General features: G+C 42.7%; 7 protein-coding genes across 7 annotated transcripts; 1 reads left to right on the top strand and 6 right to left on the bottom strand.

Moving 5' to 3' along the window:
- Positions 1-1,695: 1,695 nt before the first annotated feature.
- On the bottom strand, positions 1,696-2,268 carry BDB00DRAFT_790481 (uncharacterized protein; the record flags this gene model as incomplete). Its single annotated transcript, XM_053120960.1, has 2 exons — positions 1,696-2,199; positions 2,260-2,268. The coding sequence occupies 2 exons, from the start codon at positions 2,266-2,268 to the stop codon at positions 1,696-1,698; spliced, it is 513 nt and encodes a 170-aa protein (XP_052976475.1).
- A 1,086-nt stretch (positions 2,269-3,354) lies between these two features.
- Positions 3,355-5,221, bottom strand: BDB00DRAFT_875535 (uncharacterized protein; the record flags this gene model as incomplete). Its single annotated transcript, XM_053127366.1, has 2 exons — positions 3,355-4,589; positions 4,816-5,221. 2 exons carry the CDS (start codon positions 5,219-5,221, stop codon positions 3,355-3,357), a joined length of 1,641 nt encoding a protein of 546 aa, XP_052976474.1.
- Positions 5,222-5,813: 592 nt separating this feature from the next.
- BDB00DRAFT_562585 (uncharacterized protein) lies at positions 5,814-7,986 on the bottom strand. The gene is made up of 5 exons (XM_053117859.1): positions 7,717-7,986; positions 6,880-7,612; positions 6,574-6,725; positions 6,397-6,487; positions 5,814-6,326 (listed from the first exon to the last, which is right to left on the bottom strand). The coding sequence occupies exons 1-5, from the start codon at positions 7,790-7,792 to the stop codon at positions 6,272-6,274; spliced, it is 1,107 nt and encodes a 368-aa protein (XP_052976473.1). The 5' UTR covers positions 7,793-7,986; the 3' UTR covers positions 5,814-6,271.
- Positions 7,987-8,675: 689 nt separating this feature from the next.
- On the bottom strand, positions 8,676-9,584 carry BDB00DRAFT_790479 (uncharacterized protein; the record flags this gene model as incomplete). The annotated part of the gene is given in 3 exon segments (XM_053120959.1): positions 8,676-8,704; positions 8,715-9,037; positions 9,526-9,584. 3 exon segments carry the CDS (start codon positions 9,582-9,584, stop codon positions 8,676-8,678), a joined length of 411 nt encoding a protein of 136 aa, XP_052976472.1.
- Positions 9,585-11,348: 1,764 nt separating this feature from the next.
- BDB00DRAFT_884223 (permease family-domain-containing protein) lies at positions 11,349-13,487 on the bottom strand (the record flags this gene model as incomplete). Its single annotated transcript, XM_053128312.1, has 7 exons — positions 11,349-11,749; positions 11,826-11,943; positions 12,039-12,799; positions 12,892-12,965; positions 13,036-13,092; positions 13,181-13,316; positions 13,385-13,487. 7 exons carry the CDS (start codon positions 13,485-13,487, stop codon positions 11,349-11,351), a joined length of 1,650 nt encoding a protein of 549 aa, XP_052976471.1.
- Positions 13,488-17,369: 3,882 nt separating this feature from the next.
- Positions 17,370-19,095, top strand: BDB00DRAFT_562439 (peroxisome membrane protein). The gene is made up of 6 exons (XM_053117858.1): positions 17,370-17,594; positions 17,692-17,727; positions 17,808-18,054; positions 18,146-18,363; positions 18,489-18,705; positions 18,807-19,095. Exons 1-6 carry the CDS (start codon positions 17,507-17,509, stop codon positions 18,928-18,930), a joined length of 930 nt encoding a protein of 309 aa, XP_052976470.1. The 5' UTR covers positions 17,370-17,506; the 3' UTR covers positions 18,931-19,095.
- A 165-nt stretch (positions 19,096-19,260) lies between these two features.
- BDB00DRAFT_769147 (glutamate-cysteine ligase-domain-containing protein) lies at positions 19,261-21,908 on the bottom strand (the record flags this gene model as incomplete). Its single annotated transcript, XM_053119792.1, has 9 exons — positions 19,261-19,652; positions 19,747-19,828; positions 19,886-20,083; positions 20,180-20,440; positions 20,525-20,641; positions 20,744-21,038; positions 21,110-21,403; positions 21,531-21,652; positions 21,759-21,908. 9 exons carry the CDS (start codon positions 21,906-21,908, stop codon positions 19,261-19,263), a joined length of 1,911 nt encoding a protein of 636 aa, XP_052976469.1.
- Positions 21,909-22,981: the final 1,073 nt, after the last annotated feature.

The following is a 22,981-nucleotide window of genomic DNA, read 5'->3' as shown; positions in this document are numbered from 1 at the left end:
TCCTCGAGACCTTGGTTTGCAAATCGTTATTGTGCTGCTTCTGCGTGATACCACCGAAGTGGTGGATTATAGGGGTGCGATTGACGACAAGTAAATGGTAGGAGTAATACTGCACTTGTTCTATCCAGGCAACATTACGGCAGTCTTGTATAAAAAGGACTTGGATATGGAAACCGCGGATTGATCTGGCTGTTGCTGATCGATATGTTTGACTAAAGGTTTCAATGGTACGTAGTTTCTGTATTCGATTGAAACAGTGGATTCTCGCTTGTTCAATGCCGGTACCATCAGTGACTCCTGGATAATGGATGGTGTAATGTTTAAGCAACAGCGCGTTATGCTCGTCGATCAACGTTGTGCTTTGACTGTTTGCCATCATTGAGGTGTATGTATCCGCCGGTAAAGCTTCACATCCTATGATGTTCCTGCTTGTATCTGAGGACAACTCGCCACAAGTAACTGGATCGAATGATGCTACCTGTAGTTGTCGTTGTGGTGATTGTGGTTGACCAGCAGTTTTTTTCGCAAAATAGTTAGCTCGTTTACACGACCCACCAATCTACTGGCGATTGTTGTTGCAACATAGTCAAGAGCGCTCGTTTTTTCAATGAAGCGCATAAGTATCATTTCGTGTGTGAATTGGAGAGATCCAGGATACAGTACGCTAATTATCTTGCTTCAATTACCAACACGGGTCCAATCAATTGGTTAGGATGTACCTATAAATATTGAATGCTGCAAACTGACGGCGTTTTGCTCAACGTAACTCGATCACGATCGAAATATTAGCTGTATCCAGTCTTTGAGGAGCCTGGGCAAAGCCAAGTCAGGACAGACAGGAGTGCGCGCTCAAATGCCGGAGCGTTGATTGTTGCTTACATTGTTTCCTTTAAACTCTTCCTGACAAACCCGGTACTTGCCTGTACGCTCGAATCGCCCAGTTTGCTATCGCTAGTAGCTCATTTGTTCATCCTCCCCACAACAGTCTTTAATATCTTCTGTCATATGTTGTCGCGGCATATCTTGTTGGCCTGCCGTATGGATCGCACGATCAGTATGTTGTTATTTCATGTACTGCCTTCGCATTTAGCTTCTGTAGCCTCCTTCTCGGTAGAGCTTGTATGTATCCATGATATAGCCTTTTGAATAATGTAAGTCGTATCATCATTGAGTTACTATTGTGATACTAGCTTCTCCACTTCTACTACATACATTATACCTTATAATACATCCATTTGTTGTCTTCCATCGAAGATTGTCTTTATTGATTATGAATCATATCATCTCGATCCGCAAAGGATTCAGCAAAGCAAGGTTATATCAGCCAAAGTGTGTAGCTACTAGACATATATGTATGACGCAATATACTGTAGCGGGATACTTTTGTTGAGGTATAAGAATAATTCCAGTTAATTTTTTTCAATGTTGTTGTGAGAGAAAGGAAGAGAAGTGATATGATATAAGCCAACAACAAAAACAAAAAAGGGAGTGAGAGGAAATGATGTACGCAAAAATATACAAAAGGAGGAGGAAGAAGAGTAATTAAGCTGTTAGTATCAAATGAAAGAACAGATATAAGCGAGTATTATGAGAATGGCAGGCAGGCTTTGGATTGAGGGCTCGTATTTGGGGGAGGGGATGGAAGGGAATGGGATATATATTAATTTTTGGCCGGAGGTAATACTACTGTATGGACTAATATGAACGATGCTGATGATTATTATTGCTGTTTCTACTACTATTATTACTACTTGTCGATGCTAATCTTCTATCAACAACGCCCTGTATGTCGTTATTGTCTACTTGTTGCTCGTCTTCTTCGTCTTTTGCAGAATGATAGGATGGAGGTGGAGCGTTTTGCTGCGGAAGGTCCACAGCAGTATGATCGAACGACATGTGGTATGCTGGTGGTGGTAATGGATTATTAAGATCGGATGTACTGCTAGTGATGATACTACTTGTTCGAAATGATTGAGGTTGCCGCTGATTCTGTTGCTGCTGCTGTTGAAAGGCGAGTTCAGGAACGCGTAAGGTTGAAGGACTCGATGAACTGGTACGATGCGCGACCATGTATGAGCTGGGAGGGATACCGACCGTTGAGGGGTTGTAGATGGAAACTTCAGGAATTGCTTCGGTGTCTTCAAGCGGCTTATTTATATCTGGTTCATGATGAAACTGAGATCGACAACAAAGCCAGATCTATGATGGATGATAATTACAATAGTAGTAGTCAACATCTTAGTTTCCAAAGAAACCTACTTTTCTCATGTTTCTCCAAAAAAGAAAAGAAGATAGATTTAGCGTGTATTTATATACCCAGTATGAAATATAGAGCACAAAGAATGAACACAGCACTATGAGCAAGACCCAATAGGGAGGTTGCCGTGTCCGGATATATAGTATTGGTAGTAGCACCATCATCAGTAGAAAGCATAGCACAAGCGAATGATGAATAACAGGATGCCATCGTGGATAGTCTGCCGGTAGTCTTCTACCTCGCATGTTGAAATAGAAGAAGAGAGAAGCGGTTATGAAATAGTACAAATTATACGAGAAAGTAAGTATATAAAAAGAAAATTAAGGGAACAAAAAAAAAGTGGAAAGGAGTATGGCGGGCCTCTCAAAAGAAATCATTCTTTTGAATTAGAATGCATGATATAATGCGGGTTAGGCGTAGTATGATATGAGGTGTCTGCCTGTCTGGCTACAGGATGATTACATACAGGTGCTGCACGGTGGTGGTGGTGGTTTGCGCGCGGCTGCATCGAACCCTTTTTGTGTACCGCACTTTCCTCCTTTATCCCCTAGTATTTCCTTTTGGATTTGGAAAAAGAACAACAACATGACACGAAGGGAGTATATTAAAAATTTTATCGTCGTCATCGCACCGCTTGTTGCAGTCGCTGGTATTTTAATAATTAGTGAAATATAAAGACGATGCTTTGGCACATATATTGTACATATCCATGTAATATACATTTCCACGCGTGCGTGCACGAACACTTTGTGTCTATGTGCGAGATCCACACCCCTGGGGTTCTCTCTCTGTGTCTCACTCTGCTCTTGTGTGTGCATAGTATGTATGTTCAAGGGAATGAAGAGTTACTTTATGTATGGTGCTTTTTACTCCCTCCGAACGCTTGTATAATAAAAAAAGATTTGCTAGCGATACGAAATCACTTTTGATCTGGACCGAGCTGCGCATAAAAAACGGAGCAAAGGCCCAACCGAAAAAAGGGAGGGGTGGCGTAGGGAGGAGCAAAAGAGCCATCTTAATTTCAGATTTAAAAATCCCAAAAGTTATACAATTTATACATTTACACTTGCTTTTGCCTCTCGAATGTATGCCGGGTTCTATCGTAATCCTGCAGTGAATGAAGACGAGTTGTTGACATGGCCTTGATTATCATCGTCGTCGTCGTTGTTCCTTGATATCAAATCATCCAAAGAAGAACTATTCTCTCTTGCTCTCCTTCGTCTCTGCGTGGCGCTGCTGGCTGTGGATAGATCTACAGCCGCAGGCGATGAAGTCGACGGTGATGGTCGAGGTTGTCCAATCTGTTGCTGATGGTGGTACCAAAACGCTTGGAGTGGATCAGACCAATCGTTGTTGTGGTGCCAAAGAGAACCTGCATGATCTTGATGTTGATGTGGATTGCTGGACGACGAAGATGCAATGTTGTTGTTGTTATTGGAGGGTGATGAAGATGAAGATGACGATGCAGCAACAGCAGCAACAGCAGCAGCAGTTGCCCCAGCCATGTGCGGGGGAGGATGACGCCGTAAACGGCCGAAAGAATAAGCCGAGTGATTAGGGGTAAAATAAACAGGTAACCACAACGGCGGTGGCAAAGAGTTATGCCCTGCTTGTCGCTGTCCATCGTTGTCATCCCCACCGTCATTGTCGTCTATAAGTGCGTGTTGGCCCATCAGACCTCTGATTTGTGTCACGATGGCTTGTTCATATTTGGGCGGTGACGGATCTGGACTGTAGTACGAAGGCAATGGCTCTCCTCTATTTTGAGGTTGTTGGCTCGACTGTGAGCCGAGTGAGGAGGCGGAAGAGGATGCCACCCGGCGCTGCTGCATCTCTGGTTGTTGATTGGATCTGAACGAGGGAGGTGCTGTGCTGGGAACTGTCGTGTCGTTGGAAGCGAGAGACTGTACGCGTTTCTTTCTCCGTCCTCCGCACGACAAGCAGAATGCAATCCACGAAAAGGGTGGTCCGAGCGGTTGTCGGGTGCGTTTTGACTTCATCCACATTTGAATCATCCATATCATGCCGACAAGAAAGATAAACGAACAGGTTACCATCAAGGCAATCGCGGATGGACTATGTTCCGTGAATCCATGGCCCGCATGATGGCGGTGGCCTGCACCTGCACCAACACCGTCCCCATCCTGTCCGTCGCCGGCGCCGGATCCATCGCTTTCGGTGGGTAGTTGTCCAGGCGCTGGTGGCGGCTGACCTCGATCCGTCATCAACAAGCAGTTAGACGGCTCACAGGTAAGATTGTTCCATATGTGTGACACAGAGGACGTGGCATTTCTGCGGTACTGGTAACACTCAGAGCTTGTTGCGCAATAGTCTGTAAGAACAGTTTGCAAGGTTAAAAGCAAGGATAATACAGGGTGGCTGGAAGCTTAGGACAGGTGAAGAAGGCAGGGTTGTCGGGGCAGGAAAGGAGGTGTGAGCAGAAATGGGTTGCACAAACCCTTTCCCCCTGTTTCTCTTCTCCCTCCTTTTCATGCCGCGCGCGCAAAATGAAAAGGCGGATCTGCTTGGAATCTTAGGGTTGTTGAAGTTGACCTTACCTCCATCGCTGTCATTGCCACTGGATAAACAGTAGCCATACCAGTCGTATACGTCGGGAGTATCAAACTGGGTGGTGTTACAAACAAGGGCGGACGGTGATGCAATGGACGTGTTGTTGACAGAGGACGAGACCGATTTGCTCCAGATACATGAACTTTGAAGACACATGGCACAGTATTTGCATATTCCATTTGCATTGCAGGTATGGCCCGATATCAGTGAGCAGTCGTCGTTGCTGCCGTCGTCTGTTTCATCAGCACTGCCATCGTCTCCGTCGTCATAACCGTCATCATAATAATCGTCGTCTTGTTCGTAGCTGAATTGGCTTTGCAGTAAAATCGACGATACAAGCAATCCGCTATAGCGTCGAGCGTAGTAGGAGCTTTGTCGCTGTGATGGGAGCATTACAATTATTACTTTCTTCTTTATACCATAAGTTATAAAGGGAGATACGTAGTTGTTGGAGCGGTGATGGTAGTGATTAGGGCTCAAAAGGCGGAAAAAGAAAAAGAAAGAGAAAGAGAAAGAGAGAAAGGGAGAGAACGGAAAAGCTGCCGCTGGTGCTGTTGCAGCAGCTGTCACATCAGATGCGTAAGAAATATATAAGATGCAGAGTGAGGAGGATAGGTATGTGCAAGTAGAGGAAAAAGAGAGATCAAGAGAGAGAAACTGAGCGCTTGTACAAACATGCCAACTATTAAAATTACCCACGGCAACAATTCCGGGCTGGATCGTTTGGGGTTTGCCCGGAGATTGATAGAAGGGCAGGCTGCACTCACTAGGTCTGACCTCCTTTTTTTCAGTATTCAGCGTCGATCTTTTTAATCCAGGGCGCAGGTTATTTTGCACACATAGCCATAAATATAGATTACAATCTATAAACATAAACAAACATTGTTGTGTGCATGCAATGCAACATCCAATAGAACAATTTTTCTGGCAGCAGCAGCATCTGGCCAACCAACAGCAGCTATTCCTGGATTCAAAATACGTTTGGTGATTCGATTATCTGTCATTGTGCAAGGTTAAAGTTTTAATTTAAAGAGTTCTAAGTACAAGAATTCAGTTTAAAGTAAGAAAAGAAAACATAAAAAGAGAAATGGGGTAATAGGGTTTGGCAAAGAGGAAAGGTGTTCTTTTCGTTTCACCACGTATGTACTTTTACAAGAGTGCGTGTGTGCGTGAAAGAGAAAGAAAGATATTAGGGGAATCATATAGAATAATACGACTAAACATTGAACGCCATCGATAAATTATGGGCAAACAATAGAGAGCCATTATTAAGAGAGAATGTGTGAGTTGTAAGTAATAATAGCAACACTATTAGTAGGTAGTTGTGTGTGTGTGTGTGGTTGTCTTTTTGTTTTGTATACTAGAAATTAGACGGTATGTACGTATATAGTTATGGATGAGAGCCTGTTAAAAGCAAGAGGTACAGCAGCGGTTCAGGACTATTTAAAAAGTGTACATCTTTTCCATGGCTTGCCGTTGAAAGACATCGTGTTGGAATCTAATAGCACATGTAATTTATAAGCATTTCATCCTAGCTTTCCATTCTGCGCAACTAAGTTTCTACTTACTTTTTCAAGTTCTCATTTTCTTGCATGAGACGCTCGACTTCTTCCAACAGTTCAACTTGCATGGCTTTTAGATGCTGCATTTGCTGGACGGCTATAGAATGATGTTGTGGTCAATGATATCAGATTTATGTTATATATGTTCCACACGTCTTATGTTAAGATGAGGCAGCAACGTACTTCGATTCAACAATGCGGCCTTGCTCATCTTTTTGTTGTTGCAACCAGGAAGATGCTTCCGCAACTCATCAAAGCCATCTTTGATTTGCGCACGTCGCTTTTGTTCAGACTGAATGTGAATTTGGCGACGAAGTTCAGCACTGGTCAATTGCCTATAAATATACAACTTGGGTAAGCGGGTGATACTATAAAAAGAAACATCCATCTATATCTTGAGACAGGATGGGTTCATCTACACTCAAATAGATAGTGAGGGGCTTTCTTGCCCACTACTAAGCTCGAAAAGGGTTGGAGAATTCAACTTACTCTGGATCTGTTTCATCCTCTAAGCTGCCTCTGAGATTCTCGTCGTCTTTGATATCATCTTCGTCAAAATCATCTGCTGGTGCTACTGACACAAAAGCGTCCTCGGTAGTAGCAGTAGCAGTGGTAGTGGCATTAGCATTTACAAGGCTGCAAGAAGATTCCTCAAGCTTTTGCTTCTTGTTCGAAGCAGCTTCTTCGTTTTTCTGTTGTTGCTGTTGTTGTCGCTTACGCTTGTTACGCGATCCAATCTTTCTTTCGTACGTCTCTTTGGAGTACTCCAAAAACTCCGTGTGATAAAACTCCATTGGAACCGAGTTTGCACGAGCGATTGTTTCTTTGACACGATCGGTTGTAGGGTTCGAGTATCGTGGTGATGATGATGGAACAAGTGGTGTAACAAGTGCCTGATGCTGTTGAGAACCTGTCGCCACTGCCGCTGCTGCTGCTGCTGCTGCTACAGCTGCTGCATTGTTGGAAGCAGGGTCTACCGAGGTAGTCGTATTAGTATTAGGTGCGGCAGTAGTAGCCGACGGGGTTTGAGGCGACTTGGAGGACGAGGAAGCGGATTCCGAATCGGGGCTGCCAGGGTGATAGGAACGATGGTGAGGAGGGGAGGACATTTGGTCAGGACAATAGCCAAAACGCGTTGTTGCTGTCGGTGGCGGAGGCGGTACAGGGTAAGCCATTGGGACAGAAGGATAACCCAGGGAGATGGGTGTGGGGTAACCGTAGCCTATTGTTTTATGTTTTGTTTGTGTAGCAGAAAAGATTACAATAGAAAAGTTTAGACAACGTGCATACTTTAGAATGGAGTGCTACACCAGTGTATGTGCGTACAGTAGTGTTGTGTAGCCCAAAAGTTTTTTTTCTCTCTCAATAAAATTTTAATCGAAATATCCAGCCAGCCAATCATAGCAGTCAACTTTAATGAAAAAGATTGCTAGGTAGGTACGATATAGAGGAAAAAATAGGGGAAATACAATGTTCTTGTTCTTCTTACCTTGATAGGTGTGGAAGTCTGCCGGATGTGGTGGTGGTGGCGCTCCTCGATATACATTGGCACCGGGGCCAACAGCCGAGTATACGGATGCTGGAGACGCCCATGATGGCGGCGAAGCATCGTCTGGTCTGCGATGCGGCATTGCTGCTGCTACGGTTGATGGTGGTGGCACCATGGTATCCACAGGGTAATTAGAAGCACCGTGAACGGTTGTTGTTGCATTGCTAGCGAGAACGATTTGAGTCATGGCGTTGTTGTGGTTTAAGATGGATAAGGACAGTGAAGGTTATAAGTAATTAGTATTAAAGATAGTATGGACAAGGATAGACACAAGAGAGAGAGAGAGAGTAAGAGAGAGGACGGGGTAAAGCGAATAGTACGATAAGGAAAGGAAAGGAATATATAAACGAAGGAAAGGTATGTAAAAGTAGTTGCGGAAAAGAAGAAGAGATGATAAAAAAGAAACGAAGAAAAGAAAAAGCCAGTAGTATATAAACGAGAAGAACACAAACACACACAAAGTAAGTCCCTTGTGTTACGAGAAAGGCTCTCTCTCTTTTCCTTAACTCTCTCGTCTTTTAGATCCAAGCAGCTAATATCCATTGCATATATTGCTATCCACCCCTTCCCCCTTTTTCCTTCATCATTTACTGTTTCTTCGCTTTTTTTCTTATATAAATACTGTTTTATTGACTGGTGTGCAATTCTGCAGACAAACGCGTCTTTCTCGACTTCGTTGGCGGCGGGGCAGTTTTTTCATTTACAATAATTGACCGCATATGCCGTGTAAGCGATACTACTCGATCCTCGTCTTCACTCTCGTCGCTATCGTTACCGTCATTGTTGTTGTCCTCATTACTACTACTACTGATACTCGTCATGCTGTCACTGTCCGACTCTGTGAATTCAGACTCGAATGATCGTCGTAGCAGTCCGTTATTGTTGTTGTTGTCGTCAAGAGCAGCAGGTGTAGAGTCACCGACATAATATTCGGACCGCGACAATGATTCGGGAGAAATGGTGTGTAAGAGAGGCAGATTGTCATCCTCGTCTTCTACAACATGCTTTCTTTCTTGCATTTTCCCTTTTTCTTCTTGCAACGCAATGTAGGGAGGTGTTAATGGCGTGTTTCGATAAGACCGTGGCGATGGTGGCAATCTGTTGTTATATTGGTTGCTATGGGGATGGTAGTTTGCGTAACGTGGCGACGGTGGTGCAAGTCCTTGGTGATGATAGTGATGATTGTGGTGTTGAATGTTGTTGCTGGGTGACGGGATAGGGGCATAGCAACCGGTGGGCACTTGATGAATAGGTCGCCGGCTCGGTTTTCTTCGGAGAGTGTGTTGTCGATTAAGTGATGAAGAGCTACTGCTACTGCTGCTACTACTACTGTTATTATCACTTGCGTCGAGGAATAATGGTGGGTGGGGCGGATTTTGATGACGCGTGGGATGTTTTCGACGTAGTGGTGGCGGTGAAGATGGATATTGTTGCATGGGTGAGAGCGGTGGGGATGGCATACTGCTACTGTCACTCGCGGATGGAATGAAGGTTGTCGGTGTTTTGCCACAAAGTTTATCCAAGGCCGCTTGACGGGCGGCAATCGCATCTTCGTGTTGTTGAGCGCCTAAGAATTGTGGACTCACTCTCCGCGCTGATCGCCGCCCACTGTGTCCATGGCGAGGATATGTGTTGTAAAGACCATGATTATGATTATGATGGTTTTGATTTCTTGATGATTTAGAGCGCGGGAGAAGAGAAGAGTGGGGATCATGTTTTGACAGTTTGGTAGATGCGTGCCAGGATGGCGAGACAGTGGCAGAAGCATCCTTACTGTTGTTGACAGGTGCATCATTGCTGGCTGAGTTGTCTTTGTTGTTACTGCGATTATTTTTGCGTAGAACGCTAAATAGAGGTTTAGGTTTTGCAGAGCGCTTCTCGCCAAAGCTTGCAGTAGTGAACTTGAGCATGTTGACTCGATGAGTGAATATAACAGAGAAGAAGTAAAGAAAGAAAGAAAGAAAAAAGGAGAAGGTTTTTCTTTTCAAGACAATTGAAAATTAAAAATGACGACTGTAGCACAAATAGAACGGCCACAAGGAACTTCTGGACCCCAGGAAAAAAAGAGATTGACGTTATGAACCAAGCTAAAGTGGCACTTAACGTCATTTCTCCCCATGACGTTTGCTCCCTCTGCTACTAAGACCCCTTAATGCTCAAATCAACGCATGTCAACATTGTCCATACCACGCGAGTTAGAAAGTGTGATCATACGACGTACCACGCGTTGAAAATGTGTGCAGAATATTTTATACCAAAAAGACTACGAGTCTGTTTCAGATTACTACAGTGCCGCACCATCATCAGGACATATCGAACTGCCGACTCCGCTGTCTCTGACCGATCGTCGCGCTCTTTTGACTGTTTTCGTTCTGCAAATACAATGAGATATGGCAGCATGTAGTTGAGCACAACTCTTAATCCAAACTGACAAATTACCGTGCTTCGTTCTAAATGAATTAACAAATCTATGCCGTAATAGTTACAGTACGTCAAGAAACACAAACCGTATTCAATTGGATCTGTTTCAAAATTAATAAGAAGCTTTTGCCACGCGAGCACGTCGTTATATGAAAATACCACCGGGTCCGCGTGGCTAGACTCCCCCTCTTTCAAAACAGAAAATTTTTACATTCAACTAAGATCAATTGCCCCATTAATAGAACTAATAGACTAAAGGTATGGTACAGAAATCTTGGCGTAAGGGAGCACTCTAGCGATCTAGCGTGCTAAATAACTTTTTTTTATTAACTGCTGTATATGTGAGAACAAAAAAGCACAATTTGATAATTCGGCTTTCTGACGTAGGATTTTCCCAGTACGTGCTCCATCGGTTAACCGGAGAGAGGACAGAATAAGAGCGGAGAATCTATTCTTTTTCTGACACATCCACTTCACCGTTTTTAGTCGAAACGGCATGCTTTAAAGGGCTGAGCTAGTCGCCGCTTCTTTAAAACGTTTATATTAAAAAGTGATGTGCAACCCAACATGGGGCAATCGTTGTGCAACAGCACATTGGACACATAAGATGTCCGTTTTTTATCGTTGTGATGACATACCGAGAGAGATTGTACGGAGGTTAAGCTTTTCCTTAATTCATACGCTGTTATCAATGACCGTTCCTTTGCACTTAGTATGCCCACTTGTATCAATTGTTCATGTGTAAAAATGGATGAGCTAATAACTATATTACAGAAAAATGCATAAAATCAAAAATAGTACAAGTGTGAGAGAAAATATGTGAAAAACAATATTACAAGACAGTACTGCAAGTAGAGCAATAGAATAGTAGTAGAGCAACGGCAACAACAGAATGGCGTAAAAATGAAGGTGTCATTTAAATGTGAAAGAATTATAGTGGAAAAGAAAGGAAAGGGAGATGATAATGTGCGTACTACATGCGCCAAGATTAGTTCTTCTGGGTAATTGCTTCTTGCTGCTGCTGTTGCTCCTCATCGTAATACATGCGATGTGCACCGCCCATGGGTTTAGCTTCTGACTCTGCCGATGATGTTTGATCCGCACTCTCCTCTTCTTCATAAGGTAGAATCAAGTTAAGAAGGACAGCCATGATACCACCGATAATGTTGCTAGTAGAAACTACAGTTCGGATAGCGCTGTAAAAACCGTTCAAAGCAGCATTTTCCACAGTAGGTAGGACGAACTTGAACCAGTTAGGAACAAGCAAAACACCCAAACCGATGGCTAGCGAGGAAGCGATAATCACACGATCTCGACGCGTCCATTCCAAATATGCGAGGATTCTCAATCCAGATGTGGCGACTGAAGCAAACAAATACACCGTCATACCTACATGTATTCGAGATGCATAGCAAAATAATTTGGTGGCTGTCGATTTATCATAAACTACATGTATACAACTTACCACCAATAAGAGGCTCTGGAATCGCCAAAAATGTGGCTGAGAATTTGCCGAGAATACCGCACAATATGAGAATACCAGCGCATACAAAGCCAGCAATACGACTTGCACAGCGAGTTACCTATTGTATCATATAACAAAAACATTGTTCATCGTATGTTAATGTTGAAAGTATGGTATATGATGAAGTGATAGCAGCTTCGTAGCTATACTTACAGCAATGATACCGTTGTTTTGCGTAAACAAGACAGTGCTCATAGTGGTTCCCAAACCGGAGAAGATACCAAGAAGACCATCCGTCAACAAACCGCCCTGGATACGCGATTGGAATTCGTCACCCTCAATCGCCTTTTGGGAAACATCACATACAGCCGTGATCTCACCAATACTGTCGATAATGATAGCCAGCTGTGAGAACAGAACGGGGATGACACCGGGACCATAAATCGACAATTTGAATGTCTTGACCCACAAAAAGGTTCCTGCGGGAGCGGCATCAATAGAGGAACTATCAAACATGCCAATACCGGCAGCAATAATACAGCCGACAATCAAACCAATAACAACCGAGACGTTCTTTAAAAAGACCGATCCGAGCAATTCAATAAGAAGAATAGTGAAGAAGACGGAAGCACCAAGGGCAAAGTTCACCGGACCACCCCATGGCTGTGGGTTCGGCGCGTTAATGTTGGGACAGAGGGCAAATAAGCCGTCATCGGGCATTTGCATGCAGGGACCAGAGCCACCAGCCCAATTCTTCATACTGCTCGTAATCAATTTGGCGCCGATACAGAAAAGCACAATGCCGGTGACAATTTTGGGGAACAAACGCTTAAGAATACGAGGTGAGACGAAACTGAAAATGATAGAAAGGATAGAGCCGATGATCTGTGTGCCGAGAATGGCACCAAAACCGTCGGGGCATGGCAGGTAGTTGATCGTACCGTCGGAAAGGGTTTCGGTTTGACAGGTACCATCTGTAGGAAAAAAGGAAAGAGAATAAATCAGTGTGGTTAGTACTTTACATTGCTACTCTTTTATATACAGCTTCTTAAATCGAATAGCTTACCGATATACATGTTTTCAACCATAGCTTGAGCAGCAGGAAGAGCAGAAAAGGCAACACCAGCGACTTCTAATAAACTAAGCAAACGTAATTGATTTAATTTGTTTGTTGCTTGAGAGGGTTTACTATTGACCACCTGAAACTTACCCAACACCGACGTAATACCGGGTGCGTGGTACTCGGAATCGTGAGGTATAGACCAAACTATTATCATATATACATAAGGGTAATATGATTAAAACAATTATTCTCTTTTACTGTTCGTGAGCTTTTATTGTCGAAGGTAATTTACCTAGTGATACCGGATACAATAAAAGATGCAGCAATCATATATGAGCGGGTTTCTGCGTCCAGATTAAGCGCAGTGGCACCTGTGCCGGAAATCAAAAGCGTAGGCGTGATAAGGCCACCGACACAGCCCAAGAAATCTATTTTATCAAACTTTAACATCACTGTGGCATCCCTTTGTTACTCGATCATATAACAGAAAACGTACGTTGGACACCCATCAAGATAGCCACAAAGACGGGAATATCTTCATCGGGTCCATAGAATTCGGAACGGTTGGCGTGCTTCTTAAAAAACGGAATATAAGGCATACTATCATCACCATATACATTTTAGTTTGTATTGTTAGTGGTTAATATGTATGGTAACAAGATAAAGATCAGCTCTTTTGTAAATAATTGCAGTTTAATATTTACCAAAGAGCACGGTAATCATAGTCGCCGACCCAGCCATCCCTAGTTGTAAACTTATGCTTCAAGCGTTCCATGATGGGCGTCTTTTCTGGATTCAACACTAGAGCTGGCGGATAATACGATTCCTGTGTGCGTTCGGCGTCGACAACATCTACATACTCCTGCTTTTCGGACGACGAGACAAAACTTGTCGACGGAGAAGATCGTGTGTTATTAGGGTCGTTGTTGCTATTTTGCATTGTTATCAGCAGATGTTATAATTATAAAAGAGATGTAAGTGGAAGGAGGGGTGAGAGGGCGAGGTTGATATGCGCTTCCAGGCAAATATTACTATTGGAGAATATATGCTGGGCTGGCTGCAAAGAGAAAAGAGAGGATGTCCGAGTATGTGTGTATTTATATACTATCATGTACTGCCTGAAAATCCTTCTGATGAGAGATACAAAATAGATAAACCCGTAGCGCTGTATTGGTGGTTTGTGTGTTCGTGTGGATCGTTGGCATATGTGGTAATTAGATAGGCATATAACTTGTATTGATTGGAACAGATCCTCGGAAATATCGGGGGGCTACGAATGTGAAGTTTCTCTGCGTTCCTTTTGGTTTTTTATCAGTATTACACAAAGGTTTTGTTATCTTTTATCTAAAACGAACATGACGCTTTATCCACGCTTCTGACTTTCAAATACGTTATTTATCAACTGTGATAATGCGCGACTTGTTCTCCAATGGGACACGAATAGCCTGCAGACATGGTTTATGTTTTGTCGACAACACCATTGTTATTGTCATCAGTGACCCATATACTACGGTTGCCACTATATGTAGTAACTGCGTATGTAACAAAGTTTCAGATATCCGAATGAAAAAAGAGTTTTTCTATTTGGTAACAGCTAATAGCAACCTCTTCACTCTTCGTGAAGTGGGAGCAATCTGGTATGTTGCTTATTTGAGCGTATATACCAGTCATCCATCATCCATACTGAACAAAAAGTGCTTGTGTGGTGTGAGCGCTTTCGAACCCGACCTTTGCCTAATTGGGGTTATCGCATGGTTCGTTTAGAGCGCCGTTCATGGGTTATCGAAGTACGGCCAAAATATACCTGCGTTAGTGCCACCTTTTATGCCTCATAATAAGCATGCTCACGACTTTATTTTAAAGAGAGGAAAATTATCTGTTATCAGTATGCGAGCTTCTTGGACTTCTAAAAGATCATATCGGACTCCCTCCCTCCCCCACAGGAGATCGAGCAGGCTTGTGAGACTCCGCAGTTGTCATTGTGGGGAGTTTCTCCTGGTGATTTGACCAAGTAACTAGCCTAATCAGGTAAAAAGTACCTATCCGCATACTGCATTATTATGGAGCATTCCTACTTGCTCAGTGTGATCGAGCTGAGCAACAGCTATCAATCTACAGCATACTTACTGGTTGGTGGTGTTGACTATAAGCAAGAGGAAATAATACTGCGATAGACTTAATCATTATCTATTCAGCAAATCTAGATCCTAAAATTGGTAATATTGTGTCACACCGTTTCCATTATCTTCACCACTTACGCTGCTACATATCTGACGAGAGAGATATGAATGGGAAAAGGGATATTTGCTTTTACATAATGCTCACTACTGTAACATTCCTTGCCCAAAAAACAATAAAAAGCATCGTGACATATGCATATTTAGTAAGTCATGTCCACGCTTCCGTTAGTATAATACTCTTCAAGAAAAGTAGTAAGATGTACGATAGCTTCAGTAGTTATGTGGGACTTCCGATCGCCTTATAGTTCAGCATTTACCTTGCATAGTAACAGTTATTCACATGATGTTACCAAGATTGCCGTTGATTGCTTCTACCTAAATAGTGTATCGTCCCGGTTTTACTTACACAGAACCGGGCATCGGACTCTCTAGCAGTTCTTTTACGACGTAGGAATTGTAGGCACAATGTGTGCTACCACACTCCAAGAAATTGTTTACCCCAGACACTGTAAGCTTCAAGCCCTTTGATTTGTCGTAATGGATTAAGATTATATAACCAAAATACTGCATCTTGTATGGAACAGAAAATATGTCATTCAACAAACCTTTCTATCATTAATTTTAGGTACATGACCTCACCTCGCTACCTACTATTTGTTTAAAAGTGTACGTAGTCACTATAGTTTATATGTCCACCGATCAAGCATCATATCATTTTATCAGTTTCATGGATTAAAGAGGATGGTATCGCAGTAGAAAAGGTACTGTTTTCAGTACAAGTCTCTGTTGCGCACTATTAATTTGCCTTTGAGCCTCCTGTATCCTAACATCAGAGCCTTCTTTCAATCACTCGCGAATGTCCTCAAACCTCGCCGACTTCCTAATGCATACATCCGCACCGTGACAAGACAGGCACAACGGGTACTACCACGCCACGTTTTTTTTATTTCAAATGCGTTATCGCCATATGGCAACGCTTTTGTACTGTACTCGCGGCATCTTTGATATATACATGCAAGAATGTCACTGGTAACTTTGGCCCATTGCACCTCAGTAATAAAACATATAATGGGCAGTATGTATACAAAACCTTTTGTTTCTCCTTAAAAAACGAACGATGTTTAAACATTTCTTTTATATAGTTTAGTTTGAAAGTAGGGATAGGTGTATTTAAGTTATCAAGGCTTACACTATTTGCTTTGATCCTGGGAGAGCGATATTTTATTCTCTTAATCTGAGATAGTGAGAGATAATATATATAAAAAAATGTGTTTCTGTTAAAAGTAGATGAAATTTTCTATAGATTGGTAGAAGTCTAAGCTTATACTAGAGGAGATTTATGTACGTCTTGTATCTTCATATATATATATTGTAAATCATCGAGAACAATATGTGTTTTCTCTATCTTCATAAAGTAAACGTCATTTTGTATGCAGCTGGCGATAAGCGATTATTGTTCAATTCCATAAGCAAGTCATCATCAGTAGTGATCGTAAAGTAATATAGAAGGTAAATAAAGCACTGTACGGGGTTCTACTACTGTACAACATATACTAAAGGAACAGAGATCGCAGCTTACTTTTGCAATTGCGAGCTTGTAGAATATAAACGTACTATGCTTTATGAGACTGTCTGTTAACAAAACATCGACAATTTTATAAAAGTATATGCCGCCCCCATCTTGGGGTTATTCAGGCTCCAATAAAATATACAGAGGGACAAGTTAAAGACATCCCAGCAAGTTAAAAGATGGACCCACGCGTCAAATTTATCAAATTCATCGCGCACGCTTACTCTTTACGCTACCAAATGTGGCGTACGCCCGTCTGTAGGTTATACACCCGCCATTCTTATGCTCTTTTTTTTTGGCTACATGAACTTTACGTCCATGCGTGCTCCCTTTTCTTGGTCCAATAATTGTCATATAAGGAAAAAAACTCATTAAGGAAAACATATTCATAATAAGCAAGAAAAACAACAGTCAAGTGCTGTCCCCTTTGGAAGTAGTAGCTCTTCTTGACAATGCCATGAAAGATGTGCCTCGCTTGTACAACAAGCAAGCAGCAGTATATTGTGACACAAACAGATCATCCCATCAGGGACAACAGAGGGGATTTGTGTTATGAAAAGGTTAAAAACACACGCCAGACGATCAAGGGACCAGGAGGTGTGTATAAGAGGGAAGCAGGACGCTTTAACCAGTTCCTGCACGACAAATGGCTGCATGATGCATTGCGTCCTTATCAACTTAATATTTAATAATGAGAACAAGTGATTTTTATCATTTTATATTAATCAGAACTCGTTATGAGGCAATCACGGAAGCCCACATGAAAGTTAAGGCTTCCTTTTTCCCCCAAAAAAAGAATACATGGCAAAATACTGCTTCTCTTCCTGTTCTTTTTTGTTTTCCACTCCTTGTACACATATAATATTCCATGCTTCACCGACTGCTATCCCTTGATACGCATTCACGTCTCGAGCTTATTGAGGACGTTGTCCGAGCTACCGTGTTTGTTCTTCCCGGTAAAATGAAAGAAAAGCCAAAGTTTGCTCAGCACCTATTTCTGCTGACAAAAATGTAATTATATACCGCTTTTCTCTCTTTTGAATGAACCCACAGGTCGTTTTGAGGATGCCGAACTATGTGCTCAATCAAGTAATTTGGATTGGTACCAAAAGATTGAAAGCTTGTACCTGATCACTGACTGATCGCCGACAATTCTTTTTTCCAAACAGTATTGTCAGCTGTAAATCTTTTATGTTTGCGACATACTCATTGTCTTGTTCGTCAACAAAATGAATCGCTGACGGGATTCAACGCACATATCGAACAACAATATTTGAAGCACAAACTTTGTCGAGCAGCTGCGCTGGCGCTCAGTACGGTGTCATATACTGAAGTCGTGGTTGAAATGCTCGTGCATAAAACGACAAAAAGTGTATCCAGGCGTTGGCGCTGTATCGCCAGTTTGGAAGGGGCAAAGTAAGGAGCAGCTTGCTTTTATTCAATATCCTTGAGAGCATGATGATGATAGCATGTTCATGTAATAATACTGAACATGCAATGTATTCAGAGTGTTTCTACGACTCATCCTGTTTTATGCAACACGCAAACGAATGGTAATTCACCCAACTCATTTTGCTCGAGCCGACGAAGACGACAAAATCAGCCTCGCCACGCTGGATACTCGCATAGGCGTTCCTGCCTCATCGACACTATCTAGATCATTGCCGAGAGTCGGCTGGGCGCACTTGGCAGAATTGCTATGGATATTTCGGCCTCTCATCTATGGTAAAGAAGAACTCGGATACAGAAAGCACACTGAACAACAATTGCATGAATGCAGGGAGGAGTAAAAGGAAGAGGAACGAGAAACAGTGTTCCATGAACCCATATAATCTGTGTATCTGTTTTAGTGGGCTTGATGTGGAGAAGAAGCAAGCACAAAAAGACAAGCGAGAGTGAACAGACTAGCTGGAAACCGTGGCTCATTTCTCTGGGTATTGACCTAGCAGCACGGCTAGCTCGCGAATTGCAGCCACAGACCCAACTGGAACGCGAAGAATCAAAGCGACGAGATTACTTACTGTTGTTCTATCTCTTCCGACAACCATTCTACGATTTCTTTACAAAGTAAGTAGATCAGTTCGTTTTCTACTTTCGCATAAAGCAAGGACATGACTACAAAAAGTAATGATGATCTCTCGATCGTACTAATACGCAAATATAAACAGGCCAATTGTAGATTATTTTTGCGATGCAACAGAACATCGTCCAATGATTTCGATTTTTGCAGCAGCACTCAACGATTATCGACCATTTTGGGAGCACTATTACTTTTGTACTTCTGGATCATAAAGAGATAGTACACTTTGCGGACAGTATTAGCAGTAGTATTCGTCATTCAATATATCATTTTCATTCTAGAAGTAGTTAAATGGGAAGGGGGAAATAACAGTGTTGTGTGAGCGTGCTATAGATGAAGATTATTTAAGTGCGTATATGGATGTAATTGAATGAGGGGTGTGTGCAAAAGGTGTTTGTTTAAAAAAAAGAGAGAGTATATGTATCGTATATGCGTGGGCATGTGCAAAAGAGAGAGATAGAGATGGAGAAAAAGCAGAGTGTATAAAATACAAGGAACGAGCAAAAAAAGAAAAAGAACATTCTGGTAAAAGAAAATAAAAATCATGCATTGAATTCACCCAGTAATTCAGGAGCTTTCAACTCTCCTCTGGCAATTCGGTCGACAGTGTCAATCAAATCATACGTGATCTCTGGTGATACTACAGAATCCTGCTTGTACTGCGGATGGCTGGTTACGAGTTTTCGCAAATAGGAAGCGCCCGTCATCAGTTCTCCACTGGCACGTTTGCTGATCAAAGACAGGTATCGCGTAAGCTGGCACCTGGTCTCAATGTCGATATTGGTGCTGTTGAGATAGCTGTGGATCAAAGGAACAAAACCAGGGAATCCATGGTCCTTGCCATTAATGATTTCGTTCATGGTCATCAGCTCATATTCATCCTCCTCGGCAGCAGTATGGCCATTGCCATTTGTTGCGTTTTTGTTGCCGTCATCTTGAGTTAACGAAAACACGAGAATATTAAGCGTGAGAAAAACAATCAATCAAGGTTTGCTTTCATCAGCAGTTAAGATATACGAAGCACGTACTTGTAAACACATTCTTCCGGAAATAAAACTTGTCGTTGAGCACAGAGTCTCGCTTATGAGCAGTAGCCATATTTTCATCCACCTGAAAACAATCTTAGTAATCTCATTTTGTAAACTATGCCGTTCTATCTTTCTTTACCTTAGTAATCGGGATATACAGATTCAAACCGAAACTCAAAATGGTTCGTGTTAAAAGGACGATAAAGACGGAAAAGGCGGCATTTTCAAAATCGGTTATCTGAATTTCCATGCTACGGAACTCAACACGCCAGCCAATGTCGGAATTGGGTGGTGGCGGCTTGAAACGTACAGTTTGCCAGTTTGTTGATTGAATGTTCTAAAGAAATAAAGCCGACAAAGTTGAGCAATGTAGATCTTCTCGGCGCACACAGAAGCTGTCAATTCCCCATCCGTATCTTTTGCTTTTCCTTACCTCAAAATGGTCGACCGAGTTTTCATCGTCCTGATCCAAGAGCTCTTTGAAGATCACCAGAGGATCCCGAATGAATAGATGAGCCATGTGTCGTGCCAACAGATCATCAACATTGTTGTTTCGAAGCTTCTCGTAGATATCCTTATCATAGACCAAGTCCAGGTCATTGTATCTGTCCTTGTACATCGAATCATTCGAGATATATGTATCAATCGAGTCGTATCTGGACTTGTTGATTACAAATCTATCGTTTTTCAGAGGCTAAATGTATTATACCTGATTTAGTGCTTCCTTCTACGTATATTATATAATGAATGATCTTCGTCTCATGTACATGTATCGTACCTTGATGCCTCGCTCCTCCGGTGTTCTGTCATCCACACTAGCAGCAATAACATTCCAGCGTGCATCAGTGTCAGCGAGATAACCACGGAAGATTGGAGTAGCTGCAGTAAGCGCAAGCTGCCAAGTCAAAATAAAATAAAAGATTACAAATAATAGTCATTCTTGCATGTTAGAACAACATGCATCTAAATACAAATAAGCCTCCTTCTCTGCTCTTACCATAATAGGTGCCACAGGTGCCAAATGATCATAGAGATGCCGAGCCTCATCGATATTGCAGGCCTGGAAGGTAATCTGAAGACAGCAACAACCCATACCAAAAGCCATTGCATCCATATAGATGTGATCTGGCTTCGCAGCTCCATTCTTTGCCTCCCTGTCGTGATCAAAAACTTCTCGGTCGAACGGAATAGTCGGATCAATGAAGGGCCGAGGTGTGTTCTTGTCATGGAAAATAGGCATATTAATTTCGACCTTGGCACCACGACGACGGCGGATATTAGCGGCCAAGGTCCTATCAATGTATATCAATATATGTGCACAGAACAAGAGATATATATTCATAGTCCTGTCAAATCAACTTACGGGAATCTAGCATGTGGATTGGTCACTTCGTCGGGAACAAACATACTTTGAACCGCTTTACCATGTGGTTCAATATCAATGTCCAACTCATGCGGGCATCCTAGACGTGGATAATTCACCAACGTCACGGGTATTTCATCGGGCAGCATCGCTTCGTGTGCCAATTGGCGTCGCCTTTTCATGCTCGGCTCCACATTCATGAGGTCACGAAATGTTGATCCATACGGAGCACCTGGGGTACCTTCAATCATAAATCGACCATATTCCGGTCGCCATAATGCATCCGGAGGTTGCCTAGTTACGTTAAACACCATTTAGCAAAGGTCTTCCTAGCGACTCCACTATCACCATGACCGAAAGAGAGAAAAAGTCTAAGCAAGATCTCTTGCCCCATTACTGATCTTTAGAGAAGGAGACTTACTCTGTGTTGCCGTCATTGTATTCTTGTTCAGGTTTTTGTAGTTGGGCGAGTATATCAAAAGCGCGTAGCGATAGCTTGGTTCGACGGTTCTCCTTGTCGAGCTTCACAACTACGTACTCTACCTAGAAGAGCATGTGCGTTACGTTAATATCATGCCGATCCAAGCCAAGGCCAAGAGGAGTACAGGTTCACGTGGAGTGAACGCAAAATGGTCAAAACAACACGAACCTCATCGCCCCAGAGGAGACACTGTTTCTTCCTTGAGCGTTGCTTTCTGTAGACCGACAGAAACTGATCGATGCCGTGCGATCGGACGTGGTCCGCGTATTGCTTGGCTTCATTCCAATGAAGTGGGGTTCCCAGGGATAACAAACCCATAGTTGAAAAACAAGTTGATTCGCGAGAAGAGGAAAGGAAAAGAAGAGGTGTAGGAAGCCGAATAAAGTGCCGAAGTTTTGCTGGGGCTATGTATTTGTAATCAGAAGCGAAGTCCTTTTGACTCTTTTGCTGGCGGCGCCACAAAAAAAAAAAACCAGCACAAAAAACCCTCTTTGGGTTGTCAAAAGTCACTGCTACATGCACAATTTGATCATCAACTTGATCATTACGAACAACAGTAAACAGTAGAAACAGCAGTCATCATCATAATCATCTTCAGTGGTGCTCCCACTCACTCTCCTTTATCTATCATACGCCCTGGTGAGGTGATGATCACAAAAGCAGTTTGAACATATAAAAACAGCCCAAAGTAAGAACAGCGAGTTAGACCAGTTATTCTGGGCGTTAATACGATATCAAAAAGATAACATGCTCATCACGCAATGGATTGCGCTATTGTCGACATGGTATCACTTGACCTGTAGCAGTGTTGCCGTCGCTGAAGATGGAAGTGGCGGTGACGCGGCCTCCTTGATCAAAACACTCGTGGTGCTGATGATGGAGAATCACAGCTATGACCACTTTCTGGGCGAATACAAACGACTACGACCCGACGTCGATGGGTCGGATCCTTCAATGTGCAACACGTTTGATAGCGAAAGTTATTGTGTAACCTACGACGGACCCTTTCAGTATGTATAAAAGTAAAGTATTCGTCATTTTGCTACACACTGATTGGTCTATGAATCCTTGCGCAGCACGCAAGAGCCTGAGAACTTTATTGCAGATGTTGACATGCAGATATTCGACGTCAAGTATGGTGACATCCCGTCATCCACGTCCACACCAACCATGGGTGGATTTGTAGCAAATTATATGCGTTATCGGGAGGAGGAGCGGGCAGCCGAGGTGATGCAAGGCATGAACCATTCTTCGTTACCTGTGTTGTACAAGTTGGTTGAAGAATTCGGAAGCTCAGATGTAAGGAGAAGAAGTCCAGCAAAAGGATAAGTGGGGGCATCTGGTATATATTTCAAAGCGAGTATGCATTAACGTTAGTGTTCAGCGATGGT

The sequence above is a fragment of the Zychaea mexicana genome (assembly GCF_025766255.1).
Source record: "Zychaea mexicana strain RSA 1403 chromosome Unknown BDB00scaffold_74, whole genome shotgun sequence".
In the NCBI taxonomy this organism is placed as follows: Eukaryota; Fungi; Mucoromycota; class Mucoromycetes; order Mucorales; family Lichtheimiaceae; genus Zychaea; species Zychaea mexicana.
The sequence above is the reverse complement of the archived record's forward strand: the minus strand, read 5'-3'. Positions and strand labels throughout refer to the sequence as shown.